The 20173-nt window shown below is 44.9% G+C and overlaps 1 protein-coding gene across 3 annotated transcripts in view; it reads right to left on the bottom strand.

The window, feature by feature from the left end:
• The window catches only part of GNE (glucosamine (UDP-N-acetyl)-2-epimerase/N-acetylmannosamine kinase), a 59436-nt gene extending 39794 nt beyond the window's left edge, over positions 1-19642 (bottom strand). The window contains exon 1 of one of the 3 annotated variants that reach the window (XM_054986329.1): positions 19555-19642. In XM_054986329.1, coding sequence (XP_054842304.1) covers positions 19555-19608 — 54 coding nt within the window. In that variant the 5' untranslated portion in view covers positions 19609-19642. Of the gene's footprint in view, positions 1-4727; positions 4839-19554 lie in introns of those variants that run through there. The other 2 variants (XM_054986333.1, XM_054986332.1) reach the window with 2 other exon arrangements.
• Positions 19643-20173: the final 531 nt, after the last annotated feature.

Genomic DNA, 20173 nt, shown 5'->3' with positions numbered 1-20173 from the left:
AGCCGGGTAGTCTGTAGCGGTAGAAAAAAGCAAGAATCCAGTAGTACCTTTAAGACTAACAAAATTAGTGGTAGGATATGAGCCTTCGTGAGTCACAGCTCACCTCTTCAGATAGAGAAGAACAAGAATCCGGTAGTACCTGTAAGACTAACAAAATTAGCGGTGGAGTATGAGCTTTCATGAGTCACGGCTCACCTCTTCAGATAAAAAAGAGCAAGAGTCCAGTAGCCCCTATAAGACTTAAAAAATTTGTAGTAGGATATGAGCTTTCGTGAGTCATATCTGAAGAAGTGAGCTGTGACTCACAAAAGCTCATTCCCTACCACAATTTTTGTAAGTCTTATAGGTGCTACTGGACTCTTGCTCTTTTCACCTCATAACACTGCTGTCCTGCAGGTTAGGAGAAGAATGCCTAACCCAAGGCCACCCAGCAAAGCTTCCTAGAAGAATAGGGACTTGAACCCAGGTCTGTGAAGAGATCCTGATGTGGAGTTCTGATATGCTTCTGTTGTGCTCCCCAAGTGATAATAAGCCGTTGATAAGTTGATGCATTATGGTGAACCATCACATGCTGCATTTTAGATTTTGGTTTAACCTTTTGTATTAGAATTATGAAATTATGCATTTTATCTTTTGCGTACTTTTTAAATTTATTGCATCACTATATAATGTTGTAACCTGCCCTGAGCCTGCTTGCACGGAAGATGGGCAAGAAATCTCATAAATTAATTTATCTAATGTTATCCATGTTATTAATTTATCCATGTTATCTAGTGATCATTAACATGTCTGGTTAAGAAGAGCTTTCTTTTTGTCTTTCCAGAATCTAGGTTACCAATCACATTGTAGTAATATGGAAGAAGGAGGAAAAGTTCTCTGTCTTGCCATTTCTATGCCAAAGGTAATTTACTGTGAAATCCTAAATGGAGTTAAGCCCTTCTAAACCTTTTGACTTCAATGGCTTTAAAAGGTGTAACCAGGGCTTTTTTTCTAGGAAAAGAGGTGGTGGAACTCAGTGGTTGCCAGCACAGGGGGCAACTCTTGGCAGGAGGTAGTGCCCCTGGGTACCACAGTATGCGCAAAGTGTGCACATGCACCCAGGACTGCACAATGATGTCACTTTGGGTCAGCTGGAACAAGGGGAGAGTTTTTTAAAGTTTAAATTGCCCTCGGCGAAAATGGTCACATGGCTGGTGGCTAGGGTTGCCAGCTCCAAGTTGGGAAATTCTGGAGATCGGGGTGTGTGTGTGTGAAACCTGGAGAAAGTGGGGTTTGGGGAGGGAAGGGAACTGGGCATGGCATAATTTCATAGAGTCTACCCCGCCCCCCGCCCCCAAAGTAGCCATTTTCTCCAGGTAAACTGCTCTCTGTGGCCTGGAGACCAGTTGTAATTCCCGGAGATCTCCAGCCCTACCTGGAGAATGGCAACCCAACTGGTGGCCCCACCCCCTGATCTCCAGACAGAGGGGAGTTTAGATTGCCCTCCGCGCCACTGGAGCCATGTGGCCATTTTCAAGAGGTGCCGGAACTCCATTCCACTGCATTCCAGCTGAAAAAAATCCCTGGGTGTAACTGTTTAGGACTGAGCTTCCCTCATCACTCCTCACTCATTTTTTTAAAGTACCAGACTCTTTAACATTCCCAAGTAGGGGAGATGCTGCAGCTCATGTTGCCCTTTTTCTGTACTTTTTGCAGCTCTACTAGGGTGTGACTGGAATGGTGCATTGTATTCCAAATACAGCTGCATCAGAGATTTGTATAAAGGCATCATTATGATACTGGCAGTTGTATTCTTGTCCCCTTTCCTAATAATTTCTAGCATGGATAATAATATAATTTCTAGCAATGGATAATAATAATTTCTAGCTCCCTAACACATCTTAGATCTTTTTCCTAGTTATGTCATCATCAATTCAAATGTCATTATTATATATATGAAGATACACACACACACACACACACACACACACAAAACTGAGTAATCAGTTGCTATCTGCAAACTTTGCCACTTCATTTCCACTCCTGACTGCAAACCACAGTCAGAGCAAGAAGGGTCGGTTAGACATCCAAACAACGCTCTGAGGTGCCAAATCAGCAGGGTGGGGGGCATGTGGTCAGGTACATTCCCTTTTTACCAGTGCTGCCATTGCCCAGCTGGGCTGCAAAGATTCTGCCTCTGGAGCTGACTGACCTGGGGTGCCTTGAACTGCCTTTGGACAACAATGGATATTGGCAGGAATCACCTTCATCAAAGGACAGGATCCTTTCAGTTCTCTTTTCCCCACTGACTCCAGCTGCTACATGACTGTTTTTAAAAACTGTCAGGGACCAGTCTGCAAGCCTCTGTGCACACTTACAAATGATCTTGCTGCCAGTGACTGTAGGTTGTCCTGATTAAAATAATTCTCCCTACATGCGTTTTAATTATCTTTTCTAGAGCAAAAGCATTCCTTCCCCTGCTTCATATGCAAATTTTTGCTAAAGACAAGTTCTGTGAAGTAAAAGAGGAAAACCAACCACAAAAATAGTTGGTGGAACCATATAAAGGAAACATGATGCATTGGTATACATTTTGTAGCAGGGACAGGAAATACACTGGACTCAAAAGTAGAAAATCTAGGGTGATTACATGTTTGTTGTTTCTTCAAGAAAATGTTAGTGTTCATATCAATTCTCCCATTAAAATTTCCCTCTAGCCTTGATCTACAAACGCTATTCACTTCATGCATACGTTGATATTAATGGGACTGGTACACTTTCATTATCATACCCCCAAATCTGGAATTTCCTAACCCAGATTTGGCAACCCTACTTAATACTGTAATAGATTCCAAAGTAACAGGCATCTAAGGCTTTCGTTTTGGAATGTGGTGTATTATCCGAGGAAAGTAGATTTACAGATCTGTGGTACAAATTATTTTCAAGTGACTGAAAACAGCTGGTTTACCTCTCAGAGGAATACTATCAAACTCCCAACTCTCTTCTCTTCTGCCTCCAGAGGAAGTAACCAGGAATGTAATAAGGCTCGGTAGGAGCCCGCCATCTTTAAAGGTTCCATGTTTACAGCAGCCTCTTTCTTGGAAGACTGCTCTTGCCTTTGAGTTGGCAAGTAGACAAGGGCAGATTTGATTTAGGGGCCACCAGTCAATAATCATGTCGTTTTATCTAATAGTCAAATACAGGGAAATACATATACAGTTGGATGATCCAGCCAGCTTTTTCACTCCATCTCACCCAATTACCACAACCCCTGTCCCATTTGTTTTTCCACGACTATCCACACTTCTCCATTTCTTCTTCACCACAATCCTTTGAGGTACATTAGGCCGAGAAAGTGTGCGAGTGGCCCAAGGCTGCCCAGTGGGGATTTGAACCTGCGTCTTCCAGATCATAGCCTGATAATCTAATCACTATAGTACACTGATCAGTAAATCACCCTGATAAAAAGGGATCGGTGCTTAAATCTATAATTTGCAATATTCCAGATTAATTGTACTGTTGATATATGCAGATATTGGGATTAGGGTTGCCAGATGGCGCGGTAAAAAAATACAGACCAGGTTAGAACTCTTCGTGCATGCAAGCACGAAATGACATCACTTCCTGAAGTCATCTGCCATCCCTACCACCTGGATAACTCCACAGAGCGAGGGGCAGAGCACCACAGCAAGGCTGGCCCAGGCTGTGGCAGCACTTCTGTCTCTCACCTGGCCAGCCTCCCTGAGGAGTGAAACACCAGAGCAAGGCTGGCCAGCCGGACCAAGTGTCCAGGATTTTAATTTTATTTTTCCCAAACAGTCTATAAGAATATTGGACTGTCCAGGTGAATATCGGACATCTGGCTACCCTAATTGAGATTTATTTTATATATAGCAACAGCTTCTGACACCCAGGACCCATAATAGTCATAACTGCTAGCAGGACATAGAAAATGAGTACATCAGGGCAGGTCATGCCCGGCTCCAGCCCCCCCACCCCAAGCAAACCATATTACTAAAATTATGACACCCAACATGCAAAAAAGTGCAAGAGCACTTTAAGTGATCAAGAGCTGAGATATTAACAAATTTACTCAAACAGAATATTACCATCAATGTGAGGCAATCGCCCTAAAAAATGATACACACAAAAGTTTTTATATTACTGTCGGTAATGGTAGCTTGTATGCGAATTTAAAGATAGCCACCTCTTTTTCTTGATGGTACAGGTAGATAGAGGGTTACCAATTCCAATGCATGTTCCCCCTACCCTCACACTATCCCCTGGTTTGGGCTCCGAGGAACCTGGCAAGTAGATAAAGCCCTAGTCTTTCTTTCAAGTAAACAGGGTATTTTCTTATTTCTAGTCTTTGTCACTCCCTGGCTTCTCTTTATATACCTGGCTTCTCTTTATATATACAGAGTCTGTGCTCTGTATAGCTGAGGTATATGAAAATACTCGGTTGTATTCCACAGCCATGATCCTTAAACGGCTTCTTTCTATTGCCTCCAAAAGTTCATGCACCATCTTCCCGCTACCCAATCCCCCCAAAATATTTACATAGCTGAGCCAGGCCCCTGAGAATTTTGGCTCCCAGAAAATGCCTAAATTGTCTCTATAGTCAGCCAGCCCTTCATCAGAAGAGGACTAGGCTAAAAATCTTTCTTCTAGATATGCTGGCCTTTTACCTGTGGGAGGACTTTTTTCTCTGTTACATACAAACGCTCATGGAAACATTAAAATGCTACCTGCAGCAGGAAGTGGTCCAGTTCGAGAAGGCCTATATCTGTTGATGAATATATCAGTCTTTTATAGTACAGATTAGTATATTTCCAGGGAAGAGACCAACCTTTGGTGTGGTGCTTAATTGCTGCATTGATATCTTTTTAGAAAAGGACAGAGTAAATATTAACTCGGGGCATGTGTGCACAAGACTAATTTGATAATCTGATGCAATTTCCACATAGTTTATAGGTCAGGCAGTGTCATGAGTTGAAAGTTTGTGTGCCCAGCAATAACAGCATACAGGTATGAAGCAAACATTGTAAGCATTTTCTATGACAATACAGTTGCTATTGTCTTATGAGTGATACTTAAAATGTTGCGTACATGCCACTTTTTAAATAGTAATCTTGTAAATGATTGCAGCGCCTGTAGACGATGTGAATATAAATACACTTAAGTTGATGTCCTACAAAATAATAGAGAATAATAAAGAGGGTCTAATTCATATCATGCAACTCCCGTCCCAGATTCCTCCAGAAAGCAACTCCATTGTGGATAAATTTATTGGGAAGCAAGCTTTGTGGTAAATATCCTGCCCCTTTCATAGAGTCCTAATATGTAGAAAGGAGCAGTTGTAGCTTTCAACGGCATGGAAATAAATACTTGATCTGGTAAATAACACCTCATTACATCTCTGCTGGAGGGGCAGGACATTTTTTTTCTCTAGGCAGCTGACAACCCTAAGCTATACATCCTCCAAAAGTTTGCAGTGCCCAACAAAAAACTACAATCTTTGCACAAAGGAGATGTATGACCTATTCTGTGACAACTTCAACAAACTTTGCGTTTATGCATTATTATAATGACCCCCTCTGAGGGCATAGCCTGGCACACAGTACTTAGGATTCCCAGTTGTCCGCTGGTGGCTGGCAAACTCCCATCAGTTTTTCATGTTGCCCAGCAATTGCCAGCCACCAGCAGGTGCATTCTTGGCAGGGCATGATAATGTTACTTTCTGGAGCCCTGTGGGGTAGGTTAGGCTAAGAGTATTTCCACGGCCCATCGTGACCTAAATAACTCCCATGGCAGAGTGGGGATTCAAACCCAGGTCTCCTAGATTCTAACCCAACATTCTAACCACCATACCACACTTGCTCTTGGTTTTTCTCCTTTCTAGTTTTGTAAATGAGGATCTCAGGTTTGTCCCATCATTCTTGTCGCACCTTATTGAGAGAGGGACAGAAGAACCCTGAAGAACTCGAGCCCATCTAGAAATGGTAGAAGACATGACAGGACACCTGGGTGGCTAGTTGACATTGACAAAGAGGTTGTGGAGAGGCACCTGGCTGCACTGGACGACTACAAATCCCCTGGGCTGGATGGTGTGAACCCAAGAGTGCTCAAAGAACTTTCTAGAGAACTTGCAGAGCCTCTGTCCATCATCTTCAAGGCCTCCTGGAGGACTGGGGAAGTGCCACAAGATTGGCGAAGAGCGAATGTTATCCCAATCTTTCAGAAAGGGAAGAAGGATGACCCAGGAAACTACAGGCCAATCAGTCTGATTTCTTCTCTTTTTCTGGGAAGATATTAGAGCAGATTTTAAAGGGATCAATCTGTAAGCATCTGAAGGACCATTTAGTGATCCAGGGAAGTCAACATGGTTTTGTCCCCAACAGATCTTGCCAGACCAACCTGGTTTCCTTCTTTGATCGAGTGATGAGCTTACTGGATCGTGGGAACTCTGTCGACATGATTTACCTGGATTTCAGTAAAGCTTTTGATAAGGTTCCCCATGACATTCTAATGGGTAAACTGGAAGACTGCGGACTGGACTATAGGACAGTTAGGTGGATAGGGAACTGGTTAGAGGACCACACCCAAAGAGTGGTGGCCAATGGCATTTCATCAGATTGTGGGGAGGTGGCCCGTGGGTGCCACAGGGCTCAGTTTTGGGCCTGGTACTTTTCAATGTTTTTATCAATAATCTGGATGAAGGGGTAAACGGGCTACTTATTAAATTTGCTGATGATACCAAATTGGGAGGAGTTGTCATGTCTGTGCCCCATCCATGCCACTACTTAATGCTGACCTGTTGTTTCTGAACCAATGTTTCATGCTATAACTTGATGTCATATTGCCAATGCCATAACGGTTTCCTTTCACAGGCTTATTGAAGCTGCAGGTGCCTTATCTAACGGACTGCAGAAACTGTACTTCTAACCTTGTATACTGCTCACTCCCATGCTCTGCTGTGTCTGAGCTCTTGCTTTCTCAGTGTCTCGACTTGATAGTACAAATATGTGAGACGGTCTCAGGATGAGTTCGCGCCAAAAGTCCTGTTTTACTTTTGGGAGGGGGAAGGAGCAAACGTGGGTGTTAAGAGGAAGGATTTTCCCACAGGTTACCTGTTCTTACTGCTTAGATGCTCACCTGAGTAATTCTATGGACATATCTGTGGAAATGATCTGATTTCTGAATAAAGCCATTTAACCAAGAGCCTAGATTTCTTGCTGCAATGGTACAGGGATCTGTCTGCCATAGACTGTCATCCATAGCCTAACAGGAGTGGCAAAACCCCAAGAAGATGGAGTTAAAATTCAACTTCTGGAGAAGTGGACAGTTGTGAACAGGATGCAATTCAACATAGATAAGTACACAGTATTACATCTGGGCCACAAAAATGTGAAGCACAAATACAGGATGGGGGATACACTTCTGGGTAGTAGTGTATGCGAAAGAGATCTTGGGGTAAGAGTGGACTGTAAACTAAATATGAGCAGTCAGTGTGATGCGGTGGCAAACCGCAAAAATGTAAAGCAACAATTGGTTCCCTGCAAACAACATTTTTTCTTGCATGGGTAACATTTTGGTACAGATTTCATGATTACACCTACAGTTCATGTTGACTTTTGTTTCAGGGTTATTCATACAGCAGCCTCCCCTCCCTTTTCCACTGGAAACATTAAATAAGCTAACAGTAATCCTTTGCGGCTTTGCAACATGTAAGTAATCCCAGAGTTGTATTCTGCAAACTAGGACTCGCTACATAGAAACAGGCAACTAACTGACAGAAAATTTCCCCTGCTGTTATCACTCATAAAACACAAACAGAAAGCACAGCTTGAGATAACACAGGCAAACTTTCTCTGTTAAACAATTTGCCTTACTTTTAAACACAAGTCCTGTTCACATTACAGTGAACGAACGTACAACCAACATATACCTGAGTACCTTGTTCACTTTACAAATGGAACCAGGGATTCGTTCCTGGATAAATGTGGGGTTTAAACCACATCTTCACCTGTACATATGTTGAATGTAAAACATGCACTTACCTGTAACTGTTGTTCATTGAGTGATCTGTGTATGGCCACATGGGGACTGCGCACATGCAGGCTAGCCATGGAGATTTCTGGAACTTTCTAGAAAACTAGGAACGCTCCTCTTCCCTTTGGTGGTTCACATGACCAGGAGGGGCACTATTCCCTTAGTTCTCTCCATGCAGCTTGAGAGACCCTCCCCAAAAACTAGGATTCCAGAGAGTTCACAGCAGGGTAGGAGGGAGGAATGTGTGCCTGCATAGAAGACCACTCGATGAATAACAGCTCCAGACAAGGGCAACCCTGTTTTCATCTTCACCTTTTCAGTCTTCAAGATGTAAGAGAATAAACATGGGCATACGGAGGTAATCTTCAATAGATGTTATGGGAAGGTGTGCCTGAGAAAGAAGCTCAAGGGCAGAATTACAAATACTGATTAACAAATTACCCCCATTCCTTAGATATTTGTAACTCTGAAGTTAATTTGTACATTGCTGAAGACAGTTGCATCTCAAGGACAACTCTGTAAAATGTTTTTGCATTTCACTTTGGTGTTAGTGAAAAAAATGTTTAGGATATTGGCATGTTACCTTTCCAGATAGAACAATTAAAAATAGAAATTAAAAGGGTAATTTAAAAAAAACTTCATAGAACTAACCCCATCAGCAATAAAACCCATTCTGACCCACAGTTAACAACCAATAAAACCACTAAAATCACAGCATCATAGTCATAAAAACATGAAACAGACAAGGAAATATGGCTGGATAATAAGCTTTAACAACCAACTAAGATACGGGCTAAACAATATTCTTTAAAATAAATATTATTGAAATAAAGTCCTTTCTAATGTTGGACTGATAAGATGCTATTGAAGTTCAGCATTTGAGTGTTACGCTTACATTTCCTCTTTATTTATTTACAATATTTATAGTCCACCTTTCTCACTGAGACTCAAGATGGATTTTTCTGTGCATCGCCCGCTCATTTAGGTTCTGACCATACAAGTCTGGAATCTCCTGTTGAGTTTTGACAGTGTTGATGCCTTCGGGCAAGGACAGCCACATTGTTGGGGCAGAGAGGAAGAAAAAGAATCCACATTCCAGCAGCTAAAGGGCAGGGCTTGAGTGGGGAAAGTGCGTTAATTCCGCAAGTAACATGTCTTGAGCTCTGCCCCAGCCCATGGACAGCCAACTTTTGTGACAAATATGCCACAAGACCTGTTGAAGACAAAGAGAGTGCCAGCCTAGTGAGTATGCCGTAGTACTAAGGCTGCCAGTCCCCCACTGGGGGAGGGAGATCCCCTGCTCCCACCCTCCACTCCCTGCCTCCTCTTACCTGGCTAGCAGGGGAAAAGGCAGGGGAATGTGCCTCCTGGGCAATGCAGCACTCACTCGCGCTCTGTAGCAGGCCGATTTGAGTCCCAAACGGGCTCGATTTGGCCTGTTCCGAAGCACAGAAGCACTGCCAGGAGGGTCCTGAGGAGCTCCTGTGCTTCACAGTGGGCCAATTTAGGCCATAGATCCGCCCAATTCAGCGCCAAAATGGGCTGAAATTGGCCAGCTGTGGAGCGTGTGAATGCTCCCAAGGCCCTACACAATGATGACACTTCCTGGAAGTGACATCATCACACAGCCTGGGAACGTGCACACACATAGCACACTCAAAGACATCTAAAAAGTGCCAAGACTCCCACCTCCCACCCAGAGGGTGAGGGGACCTGGCAACCTTACGTAATACATAGTCAGCAGCTTTCTCCCCAAGGTTAGCAGGGATCACCAACCTTGTTGAGTATTTGAGCACTTTTGGAATATGAGAGCAGGTAGTGGGCATCAAAACAAAATGGTTGCTGCGAGCAGTGGGACCAGTCACAAAATGGCTGTCATGGGAGCTAAGTCCAATCAAGCACCCTCCTATGATGGAGGCAGCCATTTCCAAATGAGAGTTCCTTGCAGACACAGAGGAGAGGCCTCCTGAGTTCTTCTGAAGCACCTCCTGCTCCAATAGGCTTGCAGTTTGCTCTTGGGCAGTGAGCCGTCCTCACCTTCAATCTCCAGCCCACAATAATTTGAGGAATCAGAGGGAAAAGTGGGAGGGGGGAAATGGCATCAATGATGATTTTCTAGGAATTTCCCCTAGTCTCTATGGTCTTTACCATAGAGATTAGAGGGAAATCCTAGAGTGCCACCCAGAAGTAACATGTCCTCCTGAAACTCCACCATCCTTCAGCACTATCAAAAAATCTCCTGGCATTTGCTGACACAGGTCTGGTAAAATTGTACCCTACTCTAATGAACTGGAAGAAAATGATGTTTTGGGAAAGAAGTGGGTGATAGGAAACACATTAGTGGGTGCCATGGTGCCTATCAACATCATGTTGGGGATGACTGACTTAGAGTAATTTTGCTTGGAGTCCTTTTAGCTGTGCTCGACCCCTGACCTTCTTTACAATCACTCTGAAGTACCTATTGCAAGTATATACTTATGGAACATTCCCTTAGTGCAAAACCGATGGGTATTCCCAGACTCAGTCAATCCTCCTTTAGCCACCCAAAGCCCCATTCCCTTGGAATGCCACAGAATACCAGCACCTTCCCCAGCACCCCTTTTTTGCTTCTATAACCAAATTACCAGCTGCTTGCATCTTCCACGCACGCAAGCTGCTTCTTCTGCCATAACTTTCATCTGTCCCATCATTCAGGGTTCCTCATCTCTCACTCTTATATCCTTTTTAGGGGGAGCTGTTGGAGTACAGCAATGTCTTGCGTACAAAGAAGAGGATCCTGCAGGGTGCAGCAAGTCCTAGTTAGACAGGACTGCAGGCGGCGTACCTTCTTTCTAGTAAGTTTTTTTGGCCTTATCTGTCTGCAGAATGCTACTCTGTGACCTTTCTTCTAGCTCTCCACACATAAACACTTTCAACGAACATGGTGACCAGAACCAACGGCTTGAAATTCAATCAGAAGAGCTTTTGGCTAAACATTAGGAAGAACTTCCTGACAGTTAGAGTGGTCCCTCAGTGGAACAGGCTTCCTCAGGAGGTGGTGGGGTCTCCTTCTTTGGAGATTTTTAAGCAGAGGCTAGATGGCCATTTGACAGCAATGCTGATTCTGTGAACCTGGGCAGATCATGAGGGGGACGGCAGAATGGGTTACATCAGTGCTAAGTTTTCGTGTTCTTCTTACATGCCCATGGGTAATGTCGATCGCCACTTTGAGGTCAGGTAGCAATTTTCCACAGGTCAGTTTGGCTAGGGATCCTGACGCTGTTTTGCCATCTTCTGGGTACAGAGCAAGGGGTCACTGGGGCTGTGGGGGAGTGGTAGTTGTGAACTTTCATCTGTCCCATCATTCAGGGTTCCCCTGCATTGTGCAGGAGGTTGGACTAGATGGCCCTAGAGATCCCTTCCAACCCTATGATTCTATGATTCTAGCAAGGCAGGAAAATTTATCTTCTTCTTTTCCCTATCCAGTTTGTTAGTTTTGTTACTCGAAATCAGTTTAGTGTCCTGATCGCCACCAAGGCATCCTGCCACCAGAAAATCTGTTCATTGCTTTGGAGCCACATGTAGCAAAGCCTAGATGGCCCCCTCTCCATGTCCAACTACCTTGGGGAGGGGCTGGCTTGGATTACGGAAAGGATGGAAAGGAAGGCACAAAGGACTTAACCCTTCCTCCAAGATGCGTTTGCAACTAAGATCCGCAGATGTATTTACTGCCCCCGTTGCTTTGGATCTTTGTCATTCAAACCCAGTTCTGGAATCAAAGGGACTGAGCAAGGGAAGGGTCAAGCACTCCCTTTCCCAGGGCAAATCACCTGCTCTCCCAGGTTGCTTTGCAATGGTGAAGGGTCTGTTTCAGCTTTGTTATGTACGGCTACATAGTAATACTTAGTTTTCCCCTGAAACTCATGACTGCATTCAATGGACTTTTACAACTGGCTTAAAATACAATCAATCTGTTAATAATTTTTACTATCATTTGAATTCAGTTTAAATGTGACTGCAAATTCTACTGAATGTTCTTGTGTGTTTGCTCTTTACTACTGTGTGTCATATCTTCAGTTTATAATCCACACCCCACCAAAGAATAACTGTCAGACTGAAAGGTTTTGGATCACTCCCAAATGCCCAGAAATAATTCCAGTTGGATTCAGAACTTTTATATTTACAAATAGCCGTGGTTAGAGTCAGTCCTTGATTGGTAATGTTCTGTATTTCACATCTGCCCTGAGGAGATGGCTCTGCACAAAATTAGGAGGTACATATTATGGTACATATTATGGGGGTGTTTGAGGTTTCCTCTGATCATGCTGGAGTCTCTCTACACGAGAAATCTTACACGGGGACGCTCAAGTATAGGGAGATGCAATGTTAGCTGGGAAGCACAGTTTAAAAAGACAAAGGCTCTGTCAATTTCACCTCTCACCACAAGGGTGAGAACCAGACAGAGCTAGCAGAGCATTTGTTAATTTTATCTTCTCCTTCCTGAAGGGGAGGTGAAATTGACAGAGCCTTCAGGGAGACCACAGGCTCTGTATTTTAAAACTACCCTTATGTAGAGAAGCGAAATTGACAGAGCCTTTGTCTTTTTAAACTATGCTTTCCCCTTAACATTGCCTCTCCTTTCAGAGCCTTAGGGGAGGCAAGGATGAAATGAACAAACTCTCTGAGGAGTGATCTCCCCGGGCTCTGACTTTTTAAACTACGCTTCCCAGCTAACGTTGCGTCTCCCTACATGTGACCGTCCCCATGTAGAGAGAGAAAGCCTATGGGAAACAAACACTCTTCTTCACTCTATTCCTTCTCTTGAGTGTCTTATCAACTTTGGATCCCCAATGCAGAGAAATGATCTAAAGGCCATTTTGAGCAGGGGATGTTAGAGCTTGGTTAAATAGGAATCCTAGTTAATATTAACTGCAGCCATAGTTACATTGGGAGTGAAAAGGAGCCCATGTTCTGAAAGAGCAGTCCTGGATTTCTCAACCACAGTTGACTGAGAAGGCATACATTATGCCTGTACCAGCCCTGAGCAAACACTACTAAATAATAATCAGGAGAATTATGATGTTGCAAGCCCGGTTTTGAGCCACCGCATCCAACCTCTTTGTGACAAATGTCAGTTCTGCCTATTTTTCAACTTTTATTATGATCCAGTTTTGTTTTTAATACACACCCAGAGCAAATTTATGTATTATAACCAAGGAACAGATCCAGAGGAGTTAGCTGTGTTAGTCTAAAGCTGCAAAATTGTAAAAAGTTCAGTAGCACCTTTAAGACTACCCAACTTTATTGAGGCATAAGCTTTCGAGAACCACAGCTCTCTTCGTCAGATGCATCTGACAAAGTGAACTGTAGTTTTTGAAAGCTACAAACAAGTTGGTTAGTCTTAAAGGTGCTACTGGACTTTTTACAATTTTGCAACCAAGGGCTGTGCCTCTCTGTCGCAGATAAGCATCTAGGATTTGGAAGCAGGTTTTGTTCCCTGTAGCCATGAATCTCTAAAGCAGGCTTACTCAAAAATTCAATGGGACTCACTCCCAAGTTAAATGTGATAAGATTGCAGCCTGGCAGTGCAATCCTACACAGAGTTATATGGACTTACCAAAGTGTAACTCTGTTTAGGATTGTACAGCCTCTTTCCTACTCAGTGAGAACCCTCCCCCAAACCAGCAAAAGTACTTCATTGAAAAATACTTTTTACTCCATTTAAATGTAACTTTCTGAGCAAAGCACAGACTTTTTAAAAACTGGTGGAATAAGAAACATACCCTATAAAAACACATTTACAGCAATGATGCATGCAGGTACTGTCTGCAATAGTCCATGCATTTTATAAAGATGTGACTTTTACAATGGTCTGGATTGCCCCATAAAGCTGACCAGGTAAATGAAAGTTGTAAAACAACATTCCACACATTATGCAGAGGCAAACCTGATGTAACTTCAACAGGGAGCTGCAGTTGACACACACACACACACACACACACACACACACACACAACTGTAATCAGGGCTTTTTTTCTGGGAAAAGAGGTGGTGGAACTCAGTGGGTTGCCCTTGGAGAAAATGGTCACATGGCTGGTGGCCCCGCCCCCTAATCTCCAGACTGAGGGGAGTTTAGATTGCCCTCTGCACCCCTCCAGCGGAGCAGCACGGAGGGTAATCTAAACTCCCCTCTGTCTGGAGATCAGGGGGCGGGGCCACCAGCCATGTGACCATTTTCAAGAGGTGCCAGAACTCCGTTCCACCACGTTCCAGCTGAAAAAAAGTCCCGACTTTTTATATAATTTTTTTTTATAATATACACTTTTGTTGCATTCATACTATACATTTTAAGGCATGCACCTAAGTATACAGAAAAAAATGTTGCGTGTGAAACAGCATTGAATCATTTCAGTGTGGGAGTGCCATAAAAACACAGAACCAACCCTCCCAAGTCAATTCAGCAAGCACATTTTTTGTGGAGGCAGGATTTGGTCTTCTATGCACAAGCAGCTGGGGAAGGGGATAATTGAAACTGGTTTCCCCACAACTGAATTCCAGCTTGGGCTGCCCATGAAAGCTGTCATCAAAGGGAGGCAAGTAATTCTTTTCGGCAGAAGCACTTGTAACATTTTCCCTGTGCTTTCTAAGGCTTTAAGACTCGCCAAGATAAATGTGTGGTCACCATTATTTCTGACATTTCCAAAGCAAATGTGGTCATCAGAACATTCAGCTGTATACACACTCCACATGTATAGCTTTTACACATCACAAGCACATAAGTAACCAGTTATATGTCTGTTAGCAAAACCTAGTTACTATGTCTAATTCCAAAGGACTGGCCCCCAGACAGATCCCAAAATCTAGACAACGGGGCCAGGCAAGACTGATGGTTCTTTGAACACTGAAATGTGCAGGAAAAACATTTTTTTAAAAAAACCCTTCAAACACCAGTGATGGTGTAAACATTGGTGATGGGGGGGGGGAACTGACTGGAATTCGGGCAACATTGTTGGTTGTTGGAGCAACAACGCCTGCCGGGATGCCTACTTTGAGATTTGCCATGAACTTCAGCAGCAGAAACCAGGGAAAAGAGGGTAGCAACCAGGAGGAACAGGGGAAGAAGTAAAGGAAGAAATGGGATTTCCCCACTTCTAGGTTACTTGCAAGTACCTTCCATCTACAATTTTCCTGTTTGTACATTGAGTTGTAAACAAAGAAGTTCCCTCCCCTCTAGCTTAACACCCCGATACAAAACCAATTAGTAGGACTTCATTCCAAATTATTATTGTAGGACTAGTTTGTCAGAGTTTCATAATACATCTGTAGTGGGTAAGAGGGACTGAAAGATCTCCTCATTGAAGGCTGGTTCACATATGCATATATAACACCTGTTGAATCTCAAATGAATGGTCTCTGTGAGAAACTATGGTGTTTTTGTTGAGAAGCAGGGAACTCGTCAGAGAGTTAGGTGAACTGTTAAGTGACAAAGTAGCAAAAGGAATGCTACAAGAGGATCGGGAGAAGTCTTTGAGGAGGTGTTCATTACGGAAGATATTGTACAAATCAGGGCTTTTTTTCTGGGAAAAGAGGTGGTGGGGCTCTCAAGAGGGAAGTGAGGGAGAAACACATCTGATGCTTCGGGTGAAGCCGGCACGGAGGGCGTTTGAAAGCCCCCCTTCTCCTGCTGCTTATGAGTGGCAGAAGAAGGGGTGCTTTCAGTTTCGAACACCCCGCCGCTGGCTTCACCAGATGCATCTTACAGAGATCAGTTCCCTTGGAGGAAATGGTCATTTTGGAAGGGGGGGTGCAAGTTTAAAAGTTAAAAAGCCCCTTTCTGCGTAGTTTGCAAGCCTTGAGGAAAGGGACACTTTAACTTTTAAACCCCTGCCCTCGCTTCAGCTGGCCGGCGGGGAGCCTCCTGTCAGCTGAAGCAAGCCATGAGGGTTTAATATGCTCCTTTCTGCACATCTTCCAAGTAGAAAGGCGCACTTTAACTTTTAAACTTGCACTCTCCCTTCCAAAATGGCCATTTCTTCCAGGAGAACTGCCTGGAGATCAGGGGGCAGGGCCACTGGACACATGACTGTTTTCAAATCGTGCCGGAACTCCGTTCCACTGTGTTCCTGCTGAAAAAAAGCCCTGGTACAAATAAATACCTGCATTCCCACCCACCCCTTTTTTAGAGAGGACATCTGAACTGAACTGAATTATTAACTAAATTCTAGAGTTAGATGACAAATTTGAAAACTAAAGTAACTGGGTTTAGATGACATATGCACAAAGATATCTGGATATCTGATTAAACACTAAAATCATCCTGCTTAATGGAAGCTTGGAAAGTTGCCACTATAATACCAATTTAAACAAGATCCAGAGGAGTTAGCCGTGTTAGTCTGTAGTCGCAAAATAGTAAAGAGTCCAGTAGCACCTTTAAGACTAACCAACTTTATTGTAGCATAAGTTTTTGAGAACCACAGCTCTCTTCATCAGACGCATCTGACAAAGAGAACTGTGGTTCTTGAAAGCTTATGCTACAAACAAGTTGGTTAGTCTTAAAGGTACTACTGGACTCTACAATTTTAACAAGGGAGATTAAATAAATTACAGGCCAGTTAGTTTAACACCTGTTTTAGGTAAATTTATGGAAAGTATGGTTAAAGATAGAATTATTAATCATATGGAAGAGGAAGCCTTGCTGAGGACATGTCTCCTCTAAATCTAAGTCTTCTTCCAGTAAATTTTTAAACTTCTTTGAGAATATCAACATCTATAGGGATAGAGATGACCCGTGTAATCATGATGCAATTAGATTTTGAGAATGCTTTTGAGAAATTTCCCCACCAAATGTCCCTGGGTAACTTCAGTGAGATCCTTCTACAAATTGGTCAAAGTACAGGAAAGAGAAGAGAGAAGGGACAGTTCTTCTCCCAATGGAGGGAAGAGAGTAGCAGGGGTCCCACAAGAACTGTAGTGGTGTTGGTGCTGGTCACAAATGTCAGAAAGAGGCAGGGCTTTTATTCTGGGAAAAGAGGTAGTGGAACTCAGTGGGTTGCCCTAGGAGAAAATGGTCACTGAGCGGCACGGAGGGCAATCTCAACTCCCCTCTGTCTGGAGATCAGGGGGCGGGGCCACCAGCCATGTGACCATTTTCAAGAGGTTCCGGAACTCCATTCCCCCACGTTCCCCCTGAAAAAAAGCCCTGGAAAGAGGCATGAACTGTAATGTGGAATTCAGTGTAAGTGAACCTAACACATTTTCTGGGGGGAAATCCTAACACATACATTGGAGTGTCAGTTGGCAATATCTATCCAGGAGAGAGATTTGGAAGTTGTGGTGGATCGGGCAATGAAAATATCAACTCAGTATGGCGAGAAAGGCAAATCTGATGCAAATGGTAGAGTGTCCGACTCGGATCAGAGAGGCAGAGGTTCAATTCCCCGCTATGAGCTTGCTGGATGACCTTGGGCCAACCACACACTTTCTGCCTAACTTGCTTCATGTGGTTGTTTTATGAAGATAATATGGAAAACAGATGTAAGCCACTTTGGTTTTCCTTTGGGGAGAAAGGTGGGGTAGGAATGAAGTAAACAGATAGATAATTATTTTATACAGATCTATGCCACAGCCTTATTGGAATCCCATTTATAGTTCTGGTTTCCCCATCTCAAAAAGGAAAAGGTAATGGTAGATAGTTGCAGGGCAGCCATAATGATCAAAGAGTTGAGTGTCTGTCCTTTGGTTTTTTAGTTTAGAAAAGTCAGCTAAAGGAGGACATGACGGGATCATAAAATATACATAGCATGGAGAAAGCGAATAGAGATTTTGTTCTGTGAATCAAGTGATGATCACCCAATGAAGTTCTCATAATACATACAAGCAGGATGGAAAGTTCTTCTTTGTCCCCCTAGTAATAAAGTTATGGAATTCACTGCTACAATTCATGGGGATCATCAACTACCGGCTCAGAGGCATAGGGAAAATGGCTATTAGCTGTGCCGACTAAAGGACGTATTTTGGTGCAGAAGCAGAATGTCATTTAACGCCCCTTTCAGGGTGGCCAAAAAAAGCTATGCCCTTCTTAGAAACATCTGGCTGAGAGAAACAGGATGTTGGGACCAGATGGACTTTTGGACAGATCCAGAAGGGCTGCGTTTAAAGGGCCAGACCCACAACCCTGGGTCCACCTCATTGCACAGACGTGCTCTGGCCATCCCCTGGGGTCCTTACAGTGAACAAGCCATGCATATTTCAGCCAGCTTAAGGAGAGACGTTTTTGGCTTGGCACTCCTGCGTGAAGAGAGGGTGTATTCTGTGACACTAAGCCATGAAGCATTTTTTCCAAACTTTCCAGGGAAACGTCGTGTCATAAACTAGCAGACGGTTTCCCACAGTTTGATGTTTGCCAGGGTGGAAGATAAGTGAATAATTCAAAATTCCTATTAGGGGGCTTTCAAAATAATGGTCAATAATGATTACAGACTGTTGAAACTGGCTGGAGATTTTTTTTTTTTTAGAGACACAGATGGTACTTCAGGAAGCTCTGAAAATCCAGCAGAAAGCAAAGCAAAACTCACATTTTAATCGCTCAAGGCAAAAATAGCTCCTGTTCTCAGATTCTCCCTTTGCCGGGAGGTGAGCAGGGGAAGTGACAAGAGTTAACTGGAGCCCCCAGAGGCAAGGTTTGCATCCATGCTCTGCCACGGCCACACCCTCTCAGCCTAACCTACCTTGCAGGAGTAGAAAAGGGCAAGAGTCCAGTAGCACCCATAAAACTAACAACATTCTGAAGAAGCCAGCTGTGACTCATGAAAGCTCATGTCCTACCACCAATTTTGTCAGTCTTCTAGGTGTTACTGGACTCTTGCTCTTTTCTACTGCTACAGACAAACAGGGTTACCCATCCTGATCTACTTTGCAGGGTCGTTGTGAGGATAAAACGCAGGGGAGGAGAACAATGGCTAGCCGCTTTGAAGACACCCTCGGGGAGGAAAGCGGGGTGTAAATGAATGGGGGGGGGATCCAGGCAGCGCCTGCCCGGGGAGCCCCAGGTTTCATTTTGCGCCGGGCTCGCAGCGCCCAGCTTAGGGCGAGGAAAGTTCTCCGGAGCTGGTGCAAAGCGCACTGCCTTCCCCGAGACGCGCGGGGTCTGAGCGGAGGGCGACGTTGCCGGAGAGATCCGGGAGCCCCCGGCGCAGCTAAGCAACGCGCCCGCCCAGCCCTTCAGCCCCCCTTCCCCTCTCCCCGGGCTCCAGTCATCACAATCCTCGGGCGCCTGGAAAACGGACCGTCTCTGGCCCGCAGGCAGGCAGGCAGGCGGCGGCGACTCAGTCAGCGCCCAGCGGAGCCCTTCTCCCCTCCGGCGGCGTGGCTTGGTGCCTTCCGCGCAGCTCGCCGTGCGAGAGAGGCGCGGGGCCGGGCCGGGCCGGGGGCGCGGGAAAGAGGAGCCCCCCCCCACCCGAGGGCGCCGTTCCGAGGCTCCCCGCCGCCCCCGGCCCCCGCCCCGCCCCCGGCTCCAGAGACAAAAGGAGGCGCCGGCTGGCTTACGTGGGGACCGCGGGGACTCGCCTGCTCCCAGCGCAGAGGCGCGTTGCTGCCCATCCCGCGGCGCCGGCTCTCGGGGCTCCTCGCTCGGGGCTGGAGGCGCCGAAGGGAGACCCGGGCGGGCACCTGAATGCCATGCCCCGCCGTACGCCCCGCCCTCTCGGAAAGCCCTTTTTTTGAAGGAAAAAGGGGCGGGGGGAGGATGTCCAAAGAGAGCGAGCGAGCGAGCTCTGACTCATTCAGCGGGGCGCCTTTCCGCCGCTTGGTAGATGGAGAGGAGGCTTTTCTCTGTCTCCCTTGGGGCTCAGGTCATCTCTCTCCTTCCTGATCCTCACGTTGCTTAGTTTATCTTGGGGGGGGGGGGGACGTATTCGCCGCCTCTCCTGGTCAAAGCCGCTGGCAAAGCAAGAACAAATACGATGCGATATGGTACTTCCCCTCTAGAAGTGCAGGGCAGAAAAATGGGAATTGCAGGCACGTGTCTGTTTAGAAATAACGCCTGTCTGGAGGAAAGGAGCTACAAGTCTCTCTGCACAAGTCACACCAGTAGGAGCAAGTGAAAAAAATCTTACGCTTGTTCTCCTATTGTGGATACACTGCACTGCTGGGGAGACGGTAGGCT

The sequence above is a fragment of the Eublepharis macularius genome, chromosome 8 (genome assembly GCF_028583425.1).
Source record: "Eublepharis macularius isolate TG4126 chromosome 8, MPM_Emac_v1.0, whole genome shotgun sequence".
Lineage (NCBI taxonomy): Eukaryota > Metazoa > Chordata > Lepidosauria > Squamata > Eublepharidae > Eublepharis > Eublepharis macularius.
The sequence above is the reverse complement of the archived record's forward strand: the minus strand, read 5'-3'. Positions and strand labels throughout refer to the sequence as shown.